This window comes from Sciurus carolinensis, chromosome 2 (genome assembly GCF_902686445.1).
Source record: "Sciurus carolinensis chromosome 2, mSciCar1.2, whole genome shotgun sequence".
Taxonomy (NCBI): Eukaryota; Metazoa; Chordata; class Mammalia; order Rodentia; family Sciuridae; genus Sciurus; species Sciurus carolinensis.
The window spans coordinates 40,807,907-40,825,417 of NC_062214.1; the positions used below are offsets into that span (position 1 = coordinate 40,807,907).

The 17,511-nt window shown below is 35.4% G+C and overlaps 1 protein-coding gene across 3 annotated transcripts in view; it reads left to right on the forward strand.

Moving 5' to 3' along the window:
• Macrod2 (mono-ADP ribosylhydrolase 2) overlaps positions 1-17,511 on the forward strand; it is a 2,075,735-nt gene that overhangs the window by 1,942,987 nt on the left and 115,237 nt on the right. For all 3 annotated transcript variants that reach the window (XM_047537628.1, XM_047537632.1, XM_047537630.1), the window contains exon 13: positions 1,863-1,931. In XM_047537628.1, the coding sequence (XP_047393584.1) occupies positions 1,863-1,931 (69 nt within the window). The remainder of the gene's footprint in view (positions 1-1,862; positions 1,932-17,511) is intronic.

Sequence of the window (17,511 nt, forward strand, 5' to 3'; positions counted from 1 at the left end):
CTTAGTGATACATGGAAGATTGACCATAGGGCACAATTTTTATTGAAAAAGTTAGTAGTTCAGCTTTAGCTATAATAAATCTGAGAGGATGCTTAGACCACCATATGGGAAACCAAGAAGCCAGTAAGATACACAAGTCCAGATTTCCAGGGAGAGGTGAGGCCCATAGACACAGGTTTTGAAGTCACTGACATAAATAATATTTAGAATTATGGGACTGGACCAATGTGATCCTATAATATGTATAATCAGAAGAATGTGAGATTACACCCCATCTATGTATGATCTATCAGATTGTATAAATGCATTCTACTGTCATGTACAATTAATTAGAACAAAAAAAATTTAATTAAAAAACTATGGGACTGGATGATATTTATTAGGGAGAATACACAAATAATGAAGATAGTAGGACTGGAACATCAAGATCTGTAGATACGTGGAACAACCACAACAAAGGGGCTCAAGAGGAATAGCGCAAAAGACTGGGAAATGCTACTGAGAAGTAAGAATAAAAAAAGAGACATGATCCTTGGGTCTGCAAAGGAAGGTCAGAGGCACCTTTGATAAGAGAATTCTTGGAAGAGACCTGGAAAAGATGCAAATGGAGTGGATTATAGAGAGCTTAAGTGAAGAAGTGGAGAACAGTAACAATAACTTCTTTTAGATAATTTTGCTATGAGGGGAAGGAGAGAAATGGAATGGAAAGATGTTGTGTCATCAAGGGAAGGTTAAAACTTGTTCTTTTTTTCTTTAATTGAAGATAGTCACCTAACCACCCCCCAAAAGAGAAGTTATCTACATTATCTCCGATTATCCTCCTACTAAATATTTTATTCTCTGTTCCAATAGAGGTATGACCTAAAAGTAATAGTCACATATATTATGAACAAAAGATATGCTAGAAAATATGGGATTTGCCTCTAAATGTGTGCTATATGTCATGGATATATGAATTGTCATTAGTTCTAGGACCATGTTATTATAAGAAACATACATACATCTGTATGTATGTATACTTATATGTGTGTGTGTATACATATATGTATATATGCATGCATATATGTATATATAATGTACATATACACACTTTTTCCAGTTTTCAGGTATTAACCATTCCGAATGATTTTAATAATCTGTCACATCTTGAATATGTTTTGATATTAGCAGCTAATAATTGTCCTTGGTGCCAAACATGAACAGAGCCCCTGTGATGCTGATGATACTAAGAAGAGAGTCAACTCTGATGAGGTTAATTGGTGCTTGGAGGGGATCAGGGACCTCTACATCCTTGTTCCCCTTCTGTGCTTGAGTGACATAAAATCTAATGGCTTCTGGTGCCTTCCTCGAAATTTCCAAATGGCCTCTGATCCCTTTTCCCCAGTCTCCACAATGATAGCCACAGAATTATTCTCTGTAGTATGATAGTCTGGCATACTGGTAAACTACACAAGTGCTGTGCTAAGAGAAACCAAACACATATAAAGGCACTTTGTAGAAACTTGTCAGGATATGCTTTCTTTCACAATCTGTTACGAAGAAAAATAATATTCCATTCTTTGAGAACTCTGAAAGAAGTAAAATGCTACCAGTGTTGGTATGCTACTACCAATAAATAGCTTTCTTCACTAAAGAAATAGTTTTTAGTCCATTTTGGTATCTGTCTTAACTGAAGGCTTCTGTTTCATTAATTATGAAAAAGGATCACAGCCACCTGGACTCTTCAAAGACCATTCAGTGCATTGCGGCATGAAAGAAGCTCCTACTTTCTTTGGTGGAGTGTAGAGGGAGACACAGGGGGCCAGAAAGTCACAGTTTGACTGTATTAACTCTGAGGCCATGTTTCTTTTTCTGCTTTGCAGATGGTATGAGCACCACCACTGTGCCCAGTCCAGCTTCAGAAGAGACAGTTGAAGTCTGTAAAGATGAAGGTATGAGGCCATTTACTACATCTAAAAATCAAATTCTTAGATGCAGATTATTAGCGTTTTGTTTATGTGGAAAAATGAACCAGCAAGTCAATGTAATGCTCTTCGAGATTTTCTATATGCATTACTCCCTATTCTGTTTTATTCCATATCTAACCTCTTCAGATTTATATATACATTTATATTTGTTCCTCTGAAAAAATAACCAATTATAAGAGAATGATCAGAGAAATTATGGTTACAAGAGATGTTTATTTGAAATACCAGAATTAGTCAACTCTACTATTTACAACTACTCATCGGAAATAAGTTTGAAAGAGTGGCAATTGGGGACCAATTATCAGAGATTCTGCTATCCAAGAAAGAAATGTTTGAAAGGCATTCTTAGCAATAAAACTTTGGAAAGAACATCTAGCAATAAGAGAAAACATTGATGACCCCAGGTATCTCCAGAAGAAGGAAAAAAAATTTACTTTTCTAGGAGAAAATTTGAGGAATAAATAAGGGGGACACTGATGTCAGGGTGCTAATGCTTTAAAAAGTTATCTAAAGGAAAAATAAATAGTCCTTTCTTCTTTTCCCTCCTGACTAACTGACAAGTCTCCACATAGAAAGGTAATATTATTTTATGTCCATCACACAGAACTTCTTAAACCATTCTGAGAGTGGGACTATATTGTTATATTTGTACAAATGGGTGTATAGCATTTGGAACTTTGAGATATGTATGTTGAATGCATTTCTTCATTTTGGTATGAGCTTCAGGTAGGTCTACATTTGCCTTTGATATTGCTACTCTTTGAGTTAGTGTTTAGAAAATCAAAGTGGACTTGAAATTTTAACACTCATTTATTTGCATCATTAATTCCATTTCACATTTTTGCCTGGTAAATGTTTGTCTAATTAATTAATTAATCTATATCAAGTGTTTGTAGTGAGTGAATTGTTCAGAGTGTGAATTCTGGAACCAAATGACTGGGACTTAAATTCTGGTTCTGCACCTGGCAGCCTAGGTGATTTTTGACAAGTAATTCAAGTCATTAACAAGGAATTAGCAAGAAATGACATGTAATGAGTCTCTTCACGCTTTAGTTTTCTCTTCTGAAGGACAGAGGCAATGATATCTTCTGCACATAATACAATAATACACCTCAGTAGCTAGACTCTTCACCTGGCATTTGTGTAGATTGAACTTCAAGAAAACAGAATAAGATGGACATTAGGAAGCAGATGTTCATTAGGGAGAGCTCTTGAAATTCATCCCACAATAAGAAAAGGAAGAAGGCAGAGCTGGATAGAGGGAAAAGTTAACCCACAATGCATTATCACAAGAAATCCCTGCTGACTATAGGAGGTCTGAACATAGTATGACCCCTCTGTTATGTTCCCACTTGGTGTGAGAGAATCAGGCCATTCAAACCTCCCGTGGACAAGTCATTTGATGCTGGCTGCCCTGGGAAGGGGTGTGGATTTTAGTGAAAACAGATCCTTTCCATTGCAGTCATCCTGGAAACCAGAGATGAATGAGATCTGCCCACATGTGGGAGAATAAATTCTTCAATCCTGATGTGGGATCTGAGTGACCTAATATAGTATCCACTATGCTCTTGTCATTTCAAGTGGTCCTTTTCTTGTTTGTTGCCACTTTTCAAATGAATCCCTTGATACCTCCCTTTATACTACTTAAATATGTGTTCTGGTATCCCTGGTTTAAAAACCACTTGATATATCTAAAAATGTCATTTATGTCAGATATCCACAGGGGTTCTGATTAAAAAAAAAAAAAAAAAAAAAAAAAAAAAAAAAACCTCTAGGTCATTGTACAGAAAGAAAGAAATAAACCTGATCATATCAGAGTAAAAGGACAGAAAGTGGTGTTCATTTTAAGCAAAAAAAAGCTTTGAAATGCCAATCATTTGGCTTATGATAAAAATTTTAAAATGTCATGAAGTCAGTTTAAAGTTTAAAAAGCATGGAAGAGATAATCTAATTTGAATGCTTCAAGCTGAGATTTTTCCTGTTGAGTTGTTTAGTTTGGAGATGTCACACCTTTTCAGAAACACAGTTTGTGATTTTTCATGATGCTTTTAGGATCTCACACCATTAATTGCTCATGCCAGGATCAATTTTTTTGAAGACTTTTGGGGTTTTTTTTCTTAAAACTTTTAATGGTGGTAACTCCATCAAAAGCTCTGTTATGTATACAAATGCAGTTCCCTCATAAGACTAATTGTGAGGTTTTAAGGATTTCACTGAAATCAACCATTTATATCCATTAACCTATTTATTTGGGAAAATTTTAAATGTTTAGAAATTCACATGAGTAGGAGTTCTAGTTTCAATTACAAATACAACATTGGTGACTTTTGCCTTTTTATTCTGAAATAGCATACATGTAAGACAACTTTTCAATTGATTATAAGATAGTGCTTAGACCAAGTGTTTAATGCGTACAGAACTGACATCTTGACAGATAGATGCATAGCTTAGAATGAAAAAAATAAATGTTCTCCATTGAAATCCTTCAAGATTGAGGTCAAGCTGAGGTTAAAAGGAAGTCATAAGTGTTGAGGATTCATTTCAAACATTCTCCATTATTAGCTTTCATGCAGAAATATCTCTCCTCAGTGACACCAGGTCTATTTTAGAACCCTGCAGTTATAAGATCACTTATAGAAATGCTTATTACACTTTCCAGTTTAAGTGGCAGAACGTTTTTGCTGATCAAAGGTCCGGAAGGAGTCCTTGTTCTCTTGACTTTGTTTTGAGACTTTGATCCTGACTGAGCATCTTCTTGGGCTTTGGAATCACCCATATTATGGACTGATCTTGTTTTTTCTTTCCAAAATAACTCCCATGGCATTTGAGAGTGGTTCAAGTTACCTCCAGTTTTGCTAGTTGATTGGTTGGCTTTACATTGTTATAACTGATTTTCAATGGAAACTAGTATCTTCCAGAGTGTAGGAATTGAAAATAAGCAAGTATAAAATGAAATGGCCAATATCTCATTTTGGAGGAGAAAACATTTTTTAAAAAATTAAACCATATGTGAAAGTTGAAGAATTTTGATAGAAAGTGTGATAACCCTGGCATCAGCTATGCCAGTGATTTTGTTCAAATATTTAAGACATATTTCCCTTTGGCAACCAAGAACTGGTGCTTATCACACACTTATCCCACATAACTGCTAACTGCAAGCTGCTAACAGGAGGTACAACTGATTGGCTTATGGATCAGGAGCTAGATTTTCAGCTACATGCTGGAAACACCTGTTCCAAATGAGTCATTATAACTGTAGGGTAGACAGGATTTGGGAGGTTGAAATACGGGGAAGACGAATGCTGACCAATAGTTCGTATGAACAGGGTGGATGGCAAGGATGTAGCAACTAGGACTGAACTAAATGAACTCCCAGGTAAAGGTGGCCTGGGAAAGTATCTATAGGTCAATAGATATTCTGAAGTTATTTGTACAATAGAGCATGTATTTATATATTGTGGGAATCTTCCTCTACTAGCAAAAATAATCTATTAATTTCATGGTGTTTTGTACTTTAAATCCTTAAAACCAAATTCATGAATACAATTATTAAAGCTATTTAACAAATGAACAATCAATCAGACAAAGGTCCATAAAAACACAGGAGTAAAATGCATAGGAATATCAAGTATTCAGGTTGAAACTTCTGCAAAGTTATCATTGTTGTTACTTAGGATATAGTCAGTCTTCTTAAGTGCAGGGGTACTCTCTATGATAGTTATCTCCACATTTTAGATCTTAATTCTGCATCTTCACCCACTGCTAAGACCAAGGCTCTTTATTGGGGAGGGGGATGTGCTGTTTAAACATCCTGATTTACCTGTCTTATTATTTAATCAGTATCTAATTTGAATTTGAAGGTCAACTAGACCAAATCATAGGCTCATTAATATTAAAAGCAAAACCAATTAATACTCAGGTGCACACCTGAACTCCTCTTCCCTTGGAACTCCATGTAAGTCAGTCACATCACTGCTGTTTGGCATTTATGAAATGGGATGTCAACTGCAAAGAATTTCAAAACCCTTAGGATACTTTCAGACCTCATGGAGGTCAATATTACTGTAGCAAAAAGAGAAAGCTAGAAGAAAAAAAAAGCCTTTTCAAAAGGAGTAAAGAGAAAGAATGAGGTTACATATGAGAAAGTGGATTTGGGTGTGTGCAGGAGATGAACATAAATAATTCCAGCCATTAGCATTGTAAGCCTGGGCCACTGGTGTTAGCTCAAAATTGCTCTGAGCATTGTTTCCTTTCCTTACCTCAATTGTTGAAGAGAAACAAAGCCTTTTGCCACCCATGAAAATTCCCCTCAGGCTTCTCTAGTCTCATTTTTCTTTGTCCTTTTCCTATTTTTGGTGTCTACCATGCCCTCCTGAGCACCTCACTCCCTCACCCATCACAGTAGGAACAAAGCAGTTCCCCTTCCTGGACCTACATTAGTAGAGAGTTGGAATACACTTTAGCATCCTTGAGTTGTCACTCTTGGATTTTCAGAGTCTTCAGTGTGGAATGAAAGTGTCCGCTTTCTGGTAGTTCAGTGAAGAGGAAAGAACTAAGATATATGGAGTGTCCCTGGTACTCAATGTTTTACATTAATGTACAATGAATTCTTCATTTCTCAAAAGGGTAACCTGAAACTCAGAGGAGGAGATAAAAATGTATGTGCAGTAGGTGAGGATAGGAGAATGACTTTTATAAATGTTGATTCTCATAGCTAATACCTAAATGAATGTGTGAAATCCTTTTACAAAGGTAGCACTTATTATATTTTTAATATAACATTAATTTTCTGCTTATAAGAATAACATCTGTTTATGGGGAAATACTTTTAATATGGAAAAATATGAAAAGTAAAAGTATGTAATTATTTTCCCTTTAAGCATTCAATTGTAAAAAATTTTAAGAAATCTATTCTGTTGTTTCATTTAACAGTAGACCATGACTATTCTCTCATGTCTTTAAATATGCCCAGAGGCATGATTTTTATTGGAGGCATAATATTTCATCATCTGGTTGTCCCAGAATTTACATACACAGTGTCCTAATGTTAGATTATTTTGTTATTTACAGTTTTCTATTATAAATAACAGGGAAATGCAGTGCATACAGTTTAGATAAATCTTTATGTGTATCTGTGATAAGTTCCTCAGGATAAATTGCTGATTCTTTGTTGATTTACTAGGGAAAAGTTTAAAATATTTTTATTGCTTACATGTATTTTCTTCTTTTAAAAGCAATGCATGTTTATTATATGAACAAATAAAAGAAGAAATGAAAACTATCACACATATTACAATTCCCAGAAATAAGCCTTGGCAATATGCTGATAGGTAAACTTCTAGTATTTTTCTGGACAGATATATATATATATATATATACATGGAGGTTTTCTTAGGGCATTCTGCAGTGTATAACTGTTTAAAACCATCTTTTTTTGTCAGGGAGGAGAGGTACTGGGAATTTACCTGAGGGGCAATTTTCCTCCAAGCTACATTCCCAACCTTTTCACTTTTTATTTTGAGACAGGGTATCACCAAATTGCTGAGACTGTTCTTTAATTTGCAATCATCCTGTCTCAGCCTTCCCAAGTTGATGAGATTACAGGTGTGTACCATGGTGTTTGGCTTAAAACTATCTTTTAAGTATAAGAATATGTTATGAAATTCTCCCCATGTCTTTTGATAGTCCAACATAATTTGTGTTTTCCAAAAATGAATGTTCATATACTTACCCGTGTCCACTTTGAGTTGTTTCAATTTTATAATCAGAAACATTCTTTTAACTTTGTAAATGTTATGATCATTTCTGTAAGAAAGTTCCAATAAATGGAAATGCATACAAACGTTTGTTTTTTTTCTGCAATGAATAGGGGTTATTGCTTTTTATGATTATTTGAATAATATATGTTCATTGTAGCAATTTTAAATAATGCAAGCAAATAAATAAATAAGCATATGCAATTACCGTACTCTAATATAACTATAACTTAATTTGAGGGACCATCTTTATTATATTTCTGAACATATGCGCACACACACACTTTTATATAAATAGAAATATGCATTTATATACAGAGATAATGTGCAATTTTTCTTTTTTCTTTTTTATTTACCTATTGCCTTTCAATTACTTATAGAACAAAAACACTAATTAAGAATCTAATCAGGGATAAATATCCAAAATATATAACCCACTCTTATAAGTCAATAGAAGAAATAGCAAATATTTTTAAAATGGACAAAGAACCTGAATAGACATTTCTCCAAAGATGACATAAATATGGCCAAGACATATCTGAAAAAGTGCCCAACATCACTAATCTTCAGAGAAATGCAAATAAAAATAACTGCAAGAAATGACCTCATGCCTATTTGGATAGCTATTATTTAAAAGATAAGAGATAACAAATGTTGATAGACATGACAAGAAAGGGAACTCTTGGACATGATTGGTGTGGATATAGACTGGTATAGACATGGAAGTCAGTATAGAGGTTCTGAAAGAAATTAAAAATATAAATACTACAGAACCCAGTTCTCCCTCTTCTGGATACATAGCCAAAGTATGTAAAATCAGTGCCATTGAAGATATCCACACTCCCAGGTTCATGCAGTATTGACCAAACTAGCCAAGATTTGAAATCAACCTAAGTCTGTGGACAGATGAATGATAAATAAAGTGTGGTATACATGCACAATGAGATATTATCCAACTGTGAGAAAGAAGGAGGTCCTGATATTTACAACATGGATGGACCTGAAGGGCATTATGCTAAATAAGACAGACAGAAATGAGAATATTTCATGATCTTACTTATGTAGAGTCTAAGGAGGAAAAAGGGTGAAAGATACAAAGATAGAGAATAAAGCAGTGGGCATCAGGAACAGGATGGGAAGAAGGAAATGAGATGTAGATCAAAGGATCCGAAGCACCAGAACTAGTCTAGAGAGCTGGTGTACAATGTAGAACCACAGTTCATTTGAAATTAGAAGATTTCAGGGTCACTTATCTCAAAAATGTAACTGCCTGAGATGATGAATATGTTAACTCACTTCACTATTGTAATGATTTTACTATTCATGTGTATGCCATAACACCACATTGCAAAACATATATATATACACAATAATATTTATTTCTAAAAAAGGTGGCAGAGCAGAGGGAGATGTCTAGTCTCTAGTTCCAAGTTCCTGTGTCTAAATTCCTTCTCTACCAGCATACAAGTATGAGATCATGGGCAAATTATTTAGCCTCTCTGTACCTCAGTTTCATTATATGTAACATTAAAACAATAATAATACCTAACTCACAGACTTTTCATAAGAATGAGTCAATTCACTTAAAACATTTCAAGGCATGCCTGGCACAGAATAGAAAACTCAAAAATTTTAACCACTAATAAGTATATGCTTATTTTATGAGTATCATAGTCTGTACATTTTTCTGAATCTTGCTTTGTTATCTGCAGCAAAGCTTTGTAGAAATCCCTCTTAAGTAATTTTGTGCAGATATAATTGGTCTGTTTGTAGCTCACATGACATTCCATAATTCAAATGTGTCATAATTTATTCAGTCATTCTCCCATGATGAGCAAGCACTTTCTTTCTATTTTATTGTCATACAAACCATGTCACAATAGTCATCCTTGCCCATATATCCTTACATAATGGCACTTTTATTTGTATGGGAGAGATTCCATGAATGTGAGTTCTGCCTTAAGGAGTATGTGTTTTTAATAGATGTTGCCAAAATTTCTTTCCCCAAAGCCAACAGCAACTCATATTTCCATCAGCAATTATTAATATCCATTCTTTCTCATTTTTGCCAGTCCAATGAGTGTGAAGTAATATGTCTTTATTATTTTTTAAAAATCAGTATCACTATCCCATTTTGCAGGTGTCTGAGGCTCAAAAAGTTTGAATAACTGGTCCAAGTACAAAAAATAGAATCAGAATTTGGAAACCAAATCTGTCTAAATCCAAAGCCCAAGCTTTTCTATCCACCATGCTGCCTCTTATACCATTCTTTTGTAGCAAGGAACATTCCTGACATGAGGTGATAGGATGCAGGAGGTCCAGAGCAGTCAGAGAGCACACAGGAATGCTGCTACCTGTGCAAGTTGAGCAGGACAGTGAAACTGGGAGGCCCCAGGGAGAGCAGTCTGGGGGCAGCAACTTGTTCCACATCACAACCTTGACCGTAACCTGGGGTCAAGGGTATAATGTCACATAATGAAATGAATGTATAGAAACCCCCAACTGCACCCCTCACCAGATAGAAAGCCCAACCCCTTTGTATGATATTCATGCTTCTGTATACCTGCCCGTGTGGTGCTCACTTATTTGGCATTTCCTAAATACTGCTGGCCTAAAGCATTCTACCATCACTCATTCACATCTATTTTGTTCTTCATTGTTTATATTAAAATCCTGATTGAAACTGAGCATGGTGGTTCACGCCTGTAATCCCAACCGCTCAGGAGGCTAAAGCAGGAGGATCACGAGTTCAAAGCCAGCCTCAGGAGTAGGGAGGCACTAAGCAACTCAGTGAGACGCTGTCTTCTAAATAAATACAGAAAAGGTCTGGGGATGTGACTCAGTGGTTGGGTGGCCCTGGGTTCAATTCCTGGTCATTTTGCAAGGCTCACCTCCAATCTTTACATCAATCCTTTATTCTGCCTCTTTTTTCTTTTATTCCATTCCTCCCTCTCTCTCTCTCTCTCTTTCTCTCTCTCTCTCTCCATCCTCCTTTTCTCCCTCCCTCTCCTCCTTTCTTTCATCACAAATTATCTGGGCAAACAGTTTAGTCACAAGAATTTTAGTCAATGATGCTGGTGGTCGAGGACTATCATGCGTATTTTCACCTTTCTTGATTTCTCTCCTCATTACAGTTCACCCCACATAATAGTAAATTGTCCTGTTTCTCATAAATTTAAGAGCAGGTACCATACCATGGACACTTTCCCAATTTTTTTCTTTAACTATTATTAAGGCTTCTTGAAAAGGAAATTCCCTTTCAGAATTCTCATACATCAGAAGTATGTCTTCCAAAATAGTCAAACTGCAGCAATACAACAGGAACATGTGAGCCGGTGTCTTCCCTAATTATTTTATTTTCAACTTGGATGTTCTTATGGTATAAGAGAATAAAATGAACATCTTTTAAAATTTTTTAGTTGACACATTGTAATTGTAAATATTTATGGGTTATAATGTGATATTTTAATACATGTATACATGACATAATGATCAGATCAGAGTGGCATATTCATCACCTCAAACAAAATAATTTCTTTTAAGTGATAAATGTATATATATTATTTTCTATGTCTGAAACTAGTAATTTTTACTTAATGTATAGTGATACTTTTCCGATAAGTTTTTTCAAATGCTTTGTTCATGTGTTTTAAATAGATTAAATAGGTTACAGTAGATAAATATTTTTACCTAATTTTTTGGCATTAAAAGTATATTTATCTGGGCACTCTAGCATATGACTGCAATTCCAGTATCTTGGGAGGATAAGGCAGGAAGATTCCAAGTTCAAGGCCCGCCTCAGCAAGTTAGTAAGGCCCTAAACAACTTGGCAAGACCCTTTCTCAAAATAAAAAATGAAAAGGGCTAGGGATATGGCTCAGTGGTTAAGCACCCCTGGGTTCAATCCCTGGTACCAAAAATTTAAAAAAAAAAAAAAAGAGAGTTTATTTTTATCCTTTTTTTTTTTTAGTTTCAAGTATGCTTAAATGGCAATGGAAAGACAAGTAGCATTTGTCTTCCAATTATACATCTATTTACATATATAAGTTTTCCTTATTAGGTGTGGCTATAATAATATATTTATAACTGTCAATTCAGTTATTTTCGAAATATATTTCTAAAGATATTGGGAGATATTTCTAAACACCTAAGGGGGGAGACTTGAAAACTAAATCATTTCAGACGAGGGTATGAAGATTATTTGAGTGGATTTCCAATCCCTTTGTCCAACACACTATTTTAGACCTAAATTTAAGTTCAAATAAGTCAAAATTATATGAGCATCTCTAACAACTTTCAAATTTAGTAGCCTAGTTTTTGAGTTCCTTGGACCAATCTAGCTGACTTTCCAAGGTCACATCTGTACTGTGTGACCTTTGGTGACTTCCTTACCTCAATTTTCTCTTGTGTAAAAATCAGATAATAATAGAATTATTCAGGGAGGGCACAGTGGCGCACACCTGTAATCCCAGCAGCTTTGGAGACTGAGGCAGGAGAATCAAAAGTTTAAAGCCAGCCTCAGCAACTTAGCAAGTCTCTACGTAACTTAGCAAGACCCTGCCTCAAAATTTAAAAATAAACAAATAAAAAGGGTTGGAGATGCTGCTCAGTGGTTAAGCACCCCCTGAGTTCAATCCTGCTGTGCCAATAAATAAATTAATTAATTAATTAATCATGTGGTTGTGAAAACTCAAAATAATATAGCTAAGGTGCTTACATCAGTATCTCAAAAATGACAAATGTTCAACAGTTGTTGGAAAAAATTTTTTTTGCAATTATTTTTGTTAAATTGATGTGCTGGCCTTAGAATCCTTACTCCAGGTAACTCACATATCTCATTGAATCAAGAAGTCTATTGTCCTGCTAATGCCTATAAAAGAGGTTCAGTAACAGGCAATGACCAAAATATTTAATGAGAGATGTAGTCATGCCTGACCATTGATGTGAATTCACCAGTACACCATACTAAGGTGTGCCAGTTGGAAATTTAAAAGCAGTTAAGGTATATTATACAGGTAAGGAACTCTTAAGAATTCTCTACCAGGTCCCATTCTTAAATAGGACCTTGATAACTGGATACCCCTGCTTAAATATCAGACATGAACCTCTCTTTTGTAACTTCCATAGATTTTTTTACCTGTTTTGTTTTATTCTCTTATAGGTAAGACCAAGAATGGAAGGCTCTATATTTTAGAAGGCTTTTTGTGAGCAGTTGGCCCTCTATATCCATGGGTTCCACAATCACAGATTTAACCAGCCGAGTATCAAAAACATTTGAAAAAAAATTGCATCTATATTAAATATGTATAGATTTTCTTATCATTATTCCCTAAAAAATACAGTATGACAACTATTTACATAACATTTACATTATAACAGGTATTATAAGTAACCTAGAGATGGCTTGAAGTATATACAAGGATATGCTTAGGTCATATGCAAATACTATGCCAGTTTATATAAGGGACTCAAGGAGCCACAAACGCTGGTACCCATGTGGAATCCTGGAAGCACTTCTGCACAGATGCCAAGGGATGACTACAATCACATGTCTTCAAAACCAACACACTTTTGGAAGTAATAAGGAGCACTATTAATAATTATACTATGACAATAAACCACACTAGGACTAAATATACTCAAGATACACATTCATCCAACATAAAATGCATGAAGTCTTTTTTGTCTACAAATTAAAAATCATAATATCTCTCACTCATATTAAAAAAAATGTTTAACTTTGACTCCTCAAAGTCTACTATTTACTATTCTTAGAGTATTACTTTTTCCCGACTTTATCACTTTCTTGTTAATTAGTTTAAAAATAATATTGGGAATATTCCTTAGAAGATTCTCACAAAAATGTGTTTTAGTCAGCTTTTTTGCTGCTATGACTAAATGATCTGACCAGCACAATTATAAAGGAGGAAAGGTTTATTTGAGGGCTCATGGTTTCAGAGGTCTTTGTCCATAGAAGGCCGGCTCCATTCCTTAAGGCTCCAGGTGAGGCAGAACATCATGGCAGAAGAGTAAGGCAGAGGGAAGCAGCTCACATCATCAGGAAGCAGAGAGAGAGAGAGAGAGGGAGAGATTCCACTCTCCAAATACAAAATATATACCCTAAAGCCAGGCCCCAATTCCAATCTCCTCCAGCCACACCCTACCACTTCAATTAATCCTGTCAGGGATTAATTCTCTGATTGTGTTAAGACTATCAACCCAATCATTTCTCCTCTGAACCTTCTTGGATTATCTTACATGTGAGCTTTTGGGGGACACCTCATATCCAAACCATAACAAAGTGGTATGCCTAATCAATCTGGAGTGATTGAACAGAAGGTCGACTAACTAATTGCAGTCTGTTTTTCTGTAAAGATGTCTGAAGACTAGCCCAGGGATTCTCAAAGTTTAATGTACTTTGGGCTCAAGTATATATCAATGTTTGAAATAAAAAGTACAGTACTTATTGGGTATTTAGAGGGATTCCAGAATTAATTTTGAAGACTTGTGCCACTATATAAGGTTTGACTCCACTGTCATATTTTGACTAGGCAAAAGACACTAGAGGAAAGCAGTAAAAGATACTTCAAATTCATAGGCAACATGGAAGTGCTCTTACTCAGATATTCCCATGCTTAGAATGTTACAGCATTCTTGAATATGTTAATAAGCATTCCTTGATAAATGAGTTCAGAATTCAGAATCCTTAGAAACCACAAGGTTAGACAAAATTAAGTATTTCTGTATTACAGGATTTCTCAGGACTTTCAACATGCATTGAGAAACTGAAGCGTGCGGCATTTATCACACTTTTTAAAATCTTTTGCACACAATTAATTAGTCCTTCAGTTGGTTAAAAACAACAACAACTCTGAAAGATATAGAAGGCTATTATTATCACATTTATTAACCAAATCTGATTTTTAAACATTTCATTTGTTCCCCTTTTTTTTTTTTTGGTAGGAAATATTTGAAAATTCCCACAAAGAGTTTTGATTTCAAGATATCATACAATTATAATCCAAAATAAGCAATAGTAAAATTGCTTTTAAAATTGGAGTCTACGAATTCATAGTAATACAATGGTACTGGGGAGACAGTCCCCCACATTTCAGAAAAGAATGTAGCCCAACACAGTTTTTGACAAAAGATTTTCACAAGCAGAAATTTGTTGCCCAATCTCATTCCTAATGATGTTTTTTTTTTTTTGTCATTTGTCCTTTATGCTACTGTTCTGGGAGAACATACTGAGAAAGAAAAATAAAGGGGAAGAGTTTTCTCAGAACTGCTGCATTCCTTAATTTTAAAAAAAGAATAATTGGCTAGCTAATGGCAAATATTGGAACTTTTTTCATTTTTTATTGTTATTTTTGAGATATAATATTTGTACATCTTTATGGATTATAGTATGATAATTATATGCACTTATACAGTAGGTAATGATCAAATCAGGGCAAAAAGTACATCTATATCCTCAAACATTAATCATTTCTCTGTATTGTCAAATTTTGCACTCTTCTGGTTATTTTTAAACATATCATGCTAGTTGCTCTGCTCTGCTATAGAAAAACAGAATGAATTCTTCCTATCTAGCTGTGTTTCAATGCCCTTTATCTCTGACTTCTTTCCTGGACCACTCCCTTCCTCACCCCACCAACCTTCCTAGTCTCTAGTGGCCCCATCCCACTCTGTTTTCTATTAGCTAGACTTTTTAGTGGAACAGTTTTAACAAGCACAAATACAGGGTTTATTAACAGGCATTGATGGCATTTAATAGAAAGTTTATCTTCTTTTATTTTGTAATTAGCCCTGATATTTTATACCAGATTTCTCAAATTAAAATGGAAAGGCAAATGGGTTATTTTCCTCTGGCAAAAGGAACAATGACACTCACATAAATGTTTGTATATTCCCAAAACAACACACAAAGCCTGTTTTGAGACCCAACACAATCTGTGCAAGACGATCTTTCTCCCAGCTTGATCTATGATTTATGAGGTTTCTCTGATCTGAGGAGACTCAAAAAACAGCAAAAACTCTCAAAAATCATGGAAACCCATTACACTACCTCAGACTACCTACATCATTCATGAATTTTGTCTATACCAGCCACCTCTATCCCCAACATGTCATGAGGCAGAATCAAGGACTTGATCTTCACTGAATAACTACTCCAGACACTTAATGAGGCAAACAATTCTATTGACCTCAACCTCAGCGTCCATAGTTAAGGCCCCAAGACTGCTCCAAGTGTCTGGTACTAGTTTCTTTCCATCTTTCTTCTCAGTTTCAGGAAAGTAAGCAACCATCCTTCTTCAGTCCTGCATTTTCCCACTTCCTGCTTTCTTTCTTCTGGAGCTTCCTTCCAACCAAAAGTGCTGGTGTAAGCTTGTCTAGAAAACTTGGATATACAGTTGCTTGATTTACTTCATAACACTAGTATTTGTCAGGATCTGAGAGAAGAACAGCAAGTCAACACCACAGAGCTCCATGGTCAGGTTAACCCATCCAGACATAATCTTCTTTTGAACAGCTTTCTTTGTCCATGATTGAAACCCCTCCCTAATTCTTCTCTGGAGCATGCCCCAAAGTGAAACTAATGGCACACCAGATTCTTTCTCCTATGGTATTCCCCAAACAGCATCTCCTAAATTTGTAAGCATATTCTTCCATTTCCACTAATGCATCCCCCTCTCTGTGATCCATACTTCCTACTCGACAATCTCTCTTTTTCATCAAGTATAAAGAAATCCAAGAATTTGCTTGAGGTCCATATGGTAACCATATGCCATGGAATCTTAAGTACAGTTCTAACTGCAAAGATTCTATCTTCTTATCCTACCATGAAACATGATTTCTGGAAGAAGAAGAAATCAAAACAATCAAACAAACAAACAAAAACTTCCTTCTTAGCCCAGATCGTTATTCCATAGCAAACTAGATTTGACTATTGTCACCACAAATATTTTGCTAGTTTTCCAGGAGCAGAAAATGAAGGCAGGATTAAAAAGCAGAATCATATTCTTTTCTCTCACACCCCAAATATCTTTGCTGTCATGTTATGTCATCTTTGTTAATTTCTTTCTTTACTTTGAAAAGTCCTTTCAGCAGTAATGAAGTAATTGTGCAACCTAAGAGTTTTGTACCCAGATCCCAATTAGTTGGACTTAAAAAATAATAATGATCATGGAATGTTTTATAGCCCCCCAAATATTATCTCGATTCTTTCAATGACTCTGCAAGGCCAAATATGGGTCAGTAATGTCAACTGCTGCAACAAAAACGTTAAACTTATATAAGAGAAATTTATTTTCTCAGGCTCATAAAATCCACAGTGATAGGTCATGTTCTCTACAGTCATGCAGGGACTCATATGAATGAAAACTCATAATTTTTAAATCCGTGGTCAACAAAACTGTTATGAGTCTTGACATTCATTCAGAAAATGGGGAGGAAGGAGAAGCTTTTTATGGTCAGACCTGAAAGTGGCATGTATCCCATCTATTCACTTCCCATTAGCCAGAATTCAGGCATGTGATTCACATGGGTCACTTGACTACAGGAAGGAATTTCGTGAGTTTGCAAGTTCCTCCTGCCTTTGTGGTTAAGAGATGAAACCTGGTGTGGTAGTGCATACCTGTAATCCTAGCAGCTCAGGATACTGAGGCACAAGGATGGCAAGTTCAAGACCAGCCTCAGCAGTTTAGCAAGGCCCTAAGCAGCTTGGTGAGGTCATGTCTCAAAATAAAAAATAAAAAGGATTGGAAATATAATTCAGTGGTAAAGTG